At 55.7% G+C, this 8,904-nt stretch overlaps 1 protein-coding gene across 1 annotated transcript in view; it reads right to left on the bottom strand.

Annotated features, from left to right (window-relative positions):
* The window catches only part of FAM178A (family with sequence similarity 178, member A), a 57,618-nt gene extending 48,996 nt beyond the window's left edge, over positions 1-8,622 (bottom strand). Inside the window, exon 1 of the mRNA XM_009894265.1 lies at positions 7,980-8,622. Coding sequence (XP_009892567.1) covers positions 7,980-8,622 — 643 coding nt within the window. The remainder of the gene's footprint in view (positions 1-7,979) is intronic.
* Between the last annotated feature and the right edge of the window lie 282 nt (positions 8,623-8,904).

The raw sequence follows: 8,904 nt of genomic DNA on the forward strand, positions 1-8,904 counted from the left end.
GGGGGTGGGGGGGGCATTTTTATTCCCAAAGCGGGAGGCTGAGCCATCGGGCAGCCACCCTTGAGCTCGTGCCAGGAAGGAAGCACTCAGGCACCCCATCCGCTCAGGTGGGGAGGAAAAACCCCCCCAAACTCAGGAGAGTGATGGGCTGCTGGGCAGCTCAGCCTGAGCACGGGGTGCTCCTGGCCATGCCGCAGCTTCCCGGGAAAGCAGCCCCCTCTCCGGCATCCACCCCTTCCCGGGAAGCAGAGGCTGCTGGGGGCCGCGGCCCTGGCACAGGGATGCCGGTTGCTCCCTCCCACGGCTTCCCCTTTTCTCAGAAAGCCTGGAAACCAAAGGTGAAAGCAGTGGGTGGAAACTCTGCACGCTGCCGTCCAGGAAGAGAAGTGAGTAACTCAGCTGCAATATTTAACAGTGCCTCCGGCCCCACCGCTCGCAGACCCGCCTCGACGGGAGCCGGAGCTGCCGGGTGAGTGCCGGGGTCACGCCGCCATCACGGGAGGGTCTGCGTCGGAGCGGTTGGGGGGCCAGTGCGGGGTGATTTCTTGGCGGCGGCTCTCCCCAAGGAGCTGCAGCCGAGTGCTGCGTGCGGAGGGCGGCTCTCCCCGCGCCGAGCAGTCGGGATGCGATGGCGACGTGCTCGCTGCCGGCTGCGGGAAGAAGCGGGAGAGGAGGTGCCAGATCCCGCGCCTGGGGCACGAGCATCTTCACTTTTATCCCTGTTTTTTTTGGTAATCTGCAAAGCCAGACATGTTCTGCTAATGTTTTAAAGGAGGGGGGGCAGGAGGTATGCAACTATCCCTGTAAACTTCCTGGGAAGACAAAGCGAAACCTCCTGGATTAATGTCCCAGCCACCATGTCAGTGTGGCACCGGTGGCTGTGCAGCACCCATGCAACACCACAGCTCGGCACCGGGCACGTCCTGGCTAATTAGTAACTCCTGGGCTAATTAGCTGGCAACACTAGAAGGAGGGTGCTGCTGCTTTTTTTAGCACGTAAAGAACTAAATTGTTAACAGCTGAGTGGTGGCAGTACCTGGGGGTCCTGGCAAGGCAGCCACATCCCCTCCCAGAGCAGCCGCTTGTGCTTCGCCTCCCCCGGGAGCGAGGGAGAGGGGAGCCCTCCAGCCTGCCCCGTGTTCCCCACGGGGGGGAGGGTGAAAGCCAGAAAGGGCTAAATGTGATCAGCAGCTCAGGGCTGAACTGGTGCGGTGCTGATCTCTGTACGGCATGGTTGGCCGTGCGTCAGCGCCTGCTTGCCCGTGTCCTGCCATCGCCTCCCGACATGGCTCGCTGTCGGGAAACGTGCCCGCACGGCTGCTTCTGCTGTGCTCTGGGGGCCCGGCCAGGCTGCGCAGCGCGGGTATTTCGTCGTTGCTGATAGCGTTCCCCCTACTTGTTGCAGAGAAAGGAAACGGGGTTTGCAGGGAAGGCGAAGTGTACCTCACACAGCCTTGCAGAGGGTGATGGACGCACGGGGCTGGGGGGATGCCTCCCTGGAGTGGTGCTCACGGCACCTTGATGTACCCATGGGTGCTGCTGTGGGTCCCCTCCAGGGCCCGGCTGACCCCGGTTCCCGGTTGGCCGTTTCTGATCACTGCAGCCCTGCGGCCTCGGAGCCTCCTGCGCCAGGAGCAGGGGCTGTGCGGGGCTGCAGGTTAACTCAGGGCAACACAGAAAACCCTACAGCAGCAGCATCCCACTGGGCACCCGCTTGCCTCAAGGAACTCTCAGCTTTTTGCCTTCTGTGCTGGAGCCCATCTTTTCCCTGGTACCTGCTCCTGGCCGCATCTGTCAGCTCCAGCAAGCCATCACCCAGTTGCTGGGATCAACACCAAGGTCTCAAATCCAGACTTCTCCCAGGGGCAGGACAAGCCCGGGACAGCCAGCACCAGATGGGGATGTGTACCAGAACCGGCATGGGGACCCCGCACGCCCCAAGCCAGGCAGAGAGGAGGATTTAAGCAGTGGAGAGTGCCAAGGGCTCCTGGCCCAGAGTCAGGGGAGGCAGATCACAGTGGGGCTACGAAACCCCCACCTGCACGGCAGGCAGCTGGGCTGATGCAATCCTCCCCGGGGCTGAGCTGGGGCAACGGGCTCAGCACGTGCTGGTCAGCCCGTAGCTCAGTGTCAGCATCGTGACACAGCCTCCAGAAAATGCGGGGTCGAGCCAGGGCAGGGCACCTCCACACCGATAAAATACCCCACACCCACATGGCTCCTGTATCTCCATTCATCCCTGCCCTCCCTGCTGATACCCGGCGCCACACTCCAGTGCAGACCAGGGATACCCCCAAAGACACAGGGCCAAATTCAGCCCTTGCCCTGCCTGGCTGCAGGACTGCGGGGCAAAGCTGGAGACGGGAATGCAAAGGAGCAGAGGCAGAGCCTGGAGGAGGAAACGTGCCCGGCACATGCAGCACATGGGAACCTGCACGAGCATCCCGAAACCACCACAGAAGCACCAGCTCCCACAAGAAGGGATGGTTCTGGAAGCAGGAGGTTGGGCAGAGCTGTTCCTTTGCCTACTGTGCAGGAGCAGGAGCCCAGCACTGCTGGGGAGGTGGGGGTAGGGTGTCACGGGCTCCTGCACCCCACGGCTGCCTGCAGTGCCATGCCCCAGGGAGAGCACACGTTGGCCCCTTTGTCCCAGGGGTGCTGTGGATGCCACATTGTGGGGATATTGCTTGCAGGAACAGCCAGGAGTAAAAGAAAAGGGTTGGAGCTGTCTAAGTTTGCATTTCAACCCCTGTTTCCCTGCTTGGCCCCTGTGGGCTTTCCATCACATCCAGGTCAAACTGCCTCCGGTGCCATTTGGCAATGGGGTGCCCCAGCACCCACGGGCAGGACCTGCTGGAGCTGTACCTGCCCCTTCCCAGGGAGGGCAGAGGCACAGGGCACCGCAGGACACAGGTCAGTCAGCTGCTGAGCTGTCCCACAGGGCCCCAGCACCCATGTCACCTCCATGAGGCCATGGAGCAAGGGAAGGTGATGACTCCTGGAGCACCATCAGGGAGGGCTTGTCAGGGTTACCCCCTGCCTGCCTGCTTGAAACCCTTCCCCTTTGTTTGCAAACCCACTGCATGGAAGAAGATGGGGAGGAAGGCTTTTCCCTCGCCTCCACCTTTCAGTTCCTAAAAGCAGTGGCTGCTCAAGAGCAGACGAGGGCTGAAGGCAGGTGGCCGGCACTTTGAACAGCAGTGATCCTTCAACCCTTTTGGGGGAAACGCCTTGGAGAGGAGTTTTACAGCTTAAAAAATGAAGCTCAAGGGCTTTCCATGTGTTAAACAGCCAGGGACCACAGGGCAACCATCCCGTGGCATGGGCTGGCCAAGGAGCAGCCCCAAAGTACCCCATCTCTACCAGCCATCGCAGGTCACCCGGCTGTAGCATCTCCAGCAGGCAGAGGTGCCTGCCTGCAGAGCAGGAGGAGGAGGAGGGACATCGCTGCCCTTTTCTGAGCTCAGGGGACTCGGCTATTGAAACCTCTCTGCCACACCACAGCAATCTGAAAAACAGCACGGTGCACAGCTGGGTCCCTGAGCTGCCTCTTCCACCCCAATGCTGCCACTGAGATGCACCCGACCACCTGCTCCAGGGTTGGGGGGACCCCGGTGTACAGCTCTGCTTTACTCCATCTTCCTCCGCTGCCACCCCTCCAGCCCCAACCCGGGTAGCCCCCGTGGACCTGGGACCCCATGGCTTTTGTAATGGGGCTTGGCTCCTTCAAAACACCCATCCCCTGGGTGGCAGGAACTGGCTAAGCTCCTTTGGGTTCCCCATGTTTTCACCCCATCCCATGGCAGGCACATGACAAAACCTCCCCTGGAACAAGAGCGTCACCGCGCAGGGAGGCATCCAGCAAGCAGGACAGCAGGTTCACGCTGCCCCAGCTGAACTTGGATGGATTAAAATAGAGCCCCAGGCTGGGAGCTGAGCAATCGCGGAGTTAGCTCCTCCGTTGACAGTTGCTTGGTGCTTCCCCCATCGAAATCTTTGCCTGTGCTCCAAAGAGTGTGTGTCATTTCCCATCTCTTCTGCTGACCCGTCAGACGAGAGGGCTCCCCTCCTGCACTGCTGGTGTACAGGCAAAGGGCTGTGACCCTCTCCCAGTGGTTACTCCTGCCTGAGCCACACTGAGCCCCTGTCATCACAACAGTGTCAAACCATTGCCGAGCCAAAAAAAAAGCCTCTCCCTGCCTTCCAGCTATCAGCTCAGTCCCTGGGTTTGAAAATGAACGTCTGCTGAGGACCGAGGCTGCCCAAATCTGCCAGCAGCATCAGCATCTGCGCAGCTGCTCATGGGGGTCCCCGCGTGTCCCCTGAATCTGTCCCTCTATGCATGTGAGCTTTGCAGCCCAAACTGCAGGGTGGGGGCAGCGGGCAGCAAAGGGCACATGCGTAGTTGTGGGATGCATGTCCCAGCTTGGCCCAGACCGAGACTAATCCTTCCCTGGATCTGCTCTTTGAGCTGCCTGGAAAAGGCCTTTCACTGCTTCATTTTAAGCTGCAGTATTACCCTCCATCCCTTCCCAGTCCTGTACAGGCTCCTCTGCCTTGTGGTCCAGCTGCAGAGCACCACCAGTTACACAAACCATTTCTGTCCATCAGCTGGCACGTCCTAATTCCAGGGGTTCCCATGAGCGCTGGTTGCAGTATGAGCAGAGAGCTGGTGGCCAGGATCGCTGGGATGCTCCCACAGCACTGAGCGTACCCCACTGCCCCCAGCATGGCTGCACCCCGTTTTCAGATACGCATGCAGAGCAAGAGCAGTTTAGACTGAGGGATGCTTTACCACCCACACACAAGGCAAATACGAAGGTGGGATTCCCAATGCACCTGCAAATACCAGCCCCATCTGGAAGAAATGGTATTTCTCTTACAGCTGCAGCAGATTCACAGAGCTTAGGGCTGACCTGAAGCTTTGCAGCAGCTCTGAACGACAGGACGACACGTAGAAGCAGCAGAAAAAAATAGCAGCCAACTTGAGCAAAGTTTCCAAAGAAAGCCACAGCTGTGCATGCTGCTTCTGGGGCCAGAGCCAGAGGTGCCAGAGTCCTCTCCCTGCAGCAGCTCCCCATTTCAGAAATCTGTGTCAGCTCAGTGCCTGCACTGTGTTGGTGACGTCATGAACTTTTGCTATTTTCTTCCCCCCTTACAGATGGAGATGCAGCTGGCTGGGGCCAGGGGAAGCCGACTCATACTGGCTGCTTGGCTCTGAGAACTGAATTCCATAGGCGTTAAAGTCTCCAGAATGCCCTATGGATTCAGTTCTGCAGCTGGGCAGCAAATAAGCCTCAGACCTTCAGGGAGTATGGCTGTGAGCTGTTCCTGCAAGGAATGTGAAAATCTTTGCTCCCACACAGAGACCAGAGTAGGGATGGAGGTGAGTTATGGCCACCATGGTCTCCCTCCATTCAGAGGGATGCTTGAGGCAACAGCTGTTTGTGACAGGCTTTCCCTCAAGGGAAAAAAAAGCCCTTTCTTCTGTCTGGGAGTGAAATGGCACTTGAGAAAATAAGTACGTTGCTGCCTCCTGATGTACTGCATGTGATTGTAAACCTCTGCTAAAAATACACATTGTCAGAACAACAGCCTGGGTGTGCCCAGCAATCTCCTGTTCAGAGTCGGGGCAGCAAAAGCAAACAAAACTTTGGAGAAGATAAACAGGACAGGCCTGGGAAAGTTAAGGGTTATGCCTGCTCTCTCCATGCCAGCCCTGGAGATGTCCCCTGCAAGGACAGGTATTTGGAGAAAGTTTTTATGGAGGCAACAGGCTCTCTTTCCACCTATCCATCATATACCTCTAGGAGACCTTGGCTGTCTGCCTTGAGTTTTGGGGAACCTTTTCCACTATAACATGGTGCAAAGTTGCCACCAGGAATTTATTGGCTGGAGTAGTGGTATTTAGGATAAATTATTTAAGTCTTGGTAACGTATGTAGCATCTGGTCATCACCATAGGTTAAACCCCATGCTCCCCCTCACCTTGCCTAGACAAGCTGTTTTATACCTGCTCCAGAATCTCACCCAAGCCAGCTCCTTCCCAACACCCTTCCCGTGAAAGGCAGCATCCAGCTCTGACAGCCCAGCTGTGCCCTGCGCCAGCTACAGAGGATGGGGAAGAAACTCCTTCCAGCACCCCATCAGAATGCTGCACTGCCCTCATAGGGATCCGATCCACAAACTTTGGGTTCACTGTTTAAGCCACTGCCCACAGGATCAGCAGCTGCTGGAAGGACAGGGAGCCCAAAGCCAGCAACGCAGCAAGGCTCCTGCAGACCAGGGCAGCAGACAGCTAACTGCGCATCTCTACCTGCGCAGGATGCCCTGCTTAGCCAAAGGGTTAAAAAAAAAAAGGGGGGGGGGGGTTTGCCACATTTTCCTGCACTGGATAACCAAGGGCCACCAGTCATTAGTGGAAGAGTCCCATGGCCACCACTTGCAACATGGCCAAGGAGCATCAGCTTGGTCTGAGGTTTCTGCAGCAGTTTTTCTGGTTCAGCCCCCTTGCAGGTTTATCTGGCAGCAGTTAACCCATTTCCAAGAAGCCAATTACGGAAGGGGGAAATCCAGATAGCTGCCGAGAGATTCTGGCAATTGCTTAAACAAACAGCAATTGTTCCATTAATTATAAAAAAAAAAAATCCACTTGCTTTGACTCTATAGCAATTCAGAGCCACCAAGGGCCTCCAAGTTCACCCTCATGGGGTCTCTCCTTTGCTAGGCAGATAGGGAGCACCCAGTTCCCTCCTGCATTATCAGGCCTTTCTCCCATGTGGCATGTCAGAGGGGAGCTACAGGGGGACAGATTAGGTCCCCTTTTTCTCCAGTATGCTCAGAAAGTCCCTGCTGGTCTCCAAAGAGGAAGCTGTCAGGCAACAAACTGGGGCAAGGCAGGACGCTGCCAAACAGAGCAAGCAGAATAACCCACCAGAGCTGGGCAAGAGCAACAAGTCAGAAGTCATCCCCAACTTTGCAAAAAGGTGTCAGATCAGGTTGCAAGTTGTTCATAGGAGAGACTGCTGTCAGGTAGCTAAAAACCAGAAATACAAACATTTGCATTTAGGTTTTTTTATTGTTTATTTATAATCATTTAAAAGGTACAGAAGTTTGCAAGCAAGTCAGACCCAGCCCTTCACAACCCTCCAGGTTTCCAGCACAACTATCTGCAGTCCACCCTTCCAAGAGACCAAGCTGTGGAAGTGCTGTGGTTCACACAACTCCAGTAACCTCACTGGAGAGCCAGAACCTCCAACCAGAGGCGAGTCAGATCCAGAGCAGGGTCTCAAGCAGCTATTTCAACAAGGACACGTGGCCAGGAGAACTGAGCACCAGGTTACTAAGTGTAAGAGGATGGGGACACCAGGATCTTCCACCAGCACGTAGGGAAGTGCTGCGTACAGGCACCGCATGGTGATTAAGCACAATGGTATGGTCATAAAACAGCAGTGACAAGATATGCAGACAATTGCTCTTTATAGTGTTCAAGAACCCCTCTCTCCTCTGGGACCTGCACTGCCCCCAACTTGGAGGAAATCCTGCTTTGATCTCCTTAACTAAGTGCCAGGAAGGGAGCCAGTTTCCAGGACCTTCCCCTTGGACAGGGTAGAAAGAGGCCCATCTTCTAATCAAGGGCTGCTGTCCGGAAATCCCCCCACCTGACTGTGACCACTCACCCAACCCAGTGGAAAACAAGCGTTCATTTCAAAACCAGGACCAAAGAGCTGATCCAACAGACAGTCAAGTGCCATGTGGTTTCTTCACAGGATGGCCATCGTGCATCAAACAGGGTAAAGCTGCTGTAAGCTCATGGAAGTTGGGAAGAGTTAAAAGACAGAGGGAGTGATAGCATCCATTGCTTGTGCTGCTTGCCAGCTACACCAAGAACAGCTGCCAACTGGCTCTCATGAGGGCTCTGGAGCATCTGTCCTTCAAGTGACTGACTACATCAACGTCTTAGTTTTTTTTTCTTCTTACGGTTCCGGTCCTCACTGCTGTCATCTGCCTCGCTAGCACTGGGGGTCACAGCCTGCTGGATGACTTTTTTTTCCACTGCATATTCCTGCTCTCCTACCTTGGGGTCTCCCTTGACCAAGAACTCGCCTTTTCGGTAGGTTATGGAGACGTTGGTCCGTGGGTAGGTGCCATAAACCCTCCGGAGATCATCCTTCACAAATTCTGGGAGGTCTTTCCTTGGTCCAAACACCTTTCCGAGCTTCCCCCATTGAAGCTCCCCCCTCATCGTGAAGCCTTCTGGCCACGTGTCTCGATACTGATCTGACCTCTGGTAGGCGGCGTAGGGATTGTAGTTTGCATAGGGATTGTAGAGAGGGATGGGGACCACAGGAGGGAAGTTCCAGGTGTAGTACGGACGGTAGTAGGGATTGGAAGCACTGTAGAGATGATAATCCACCTGACCTCCCACATAGTCAGGGTAGCCATTCCGGTCCACCACAAAGGTGATGGGTCGGCTATAGAAGTTGTGCACCTGGATGGGAGGAAACATCACAGAGCTGGTCATGTCTTCTACTCTCCCAGTCCTCAGCGGTGGGTAGGTGTAGGCAGAAGGTGGGATCACAGCTGGGTAATACTCCCGCGGCACAAAGCCAGACTGGTACATGGTACAGCAGCTGGGGTTTTACACAGGGGACATTTCTCCAAAGTAGTTGTCGCGTCTCAAAATCTGTGAGGACAGGAGGGGAAGAGATACAATTTACATTGGTTATATACATTCCAGAACCAGGGTGAATAAGGAGATACACCGAGCACTGTAAGCATACCAACTAATTAACAAAAGGAGCTCACTGCATCTGCTGCTTGCAGGGACAGAAACACCCCAAGAACAAGCAGAGCTGCATTGCCAGCAACTGCCTGTTAGCTGCTCAGCAAGACACATCATTTA

This window comes from Charadrius vociferus, unplaced genomic scaffold, assembly GCF_000708025.1.
Source record: "Charadrius vociferus isolate BGI_N301 unplaced genomic scaffold, ASM70802v2 scaffold711, whole genome shotgun sequence".
NCBI lineage: Eukaryota > Metazoa > Chordata > Aves > Charadriiformes > Charadriidae > Charadrius > Charadrius vociferus.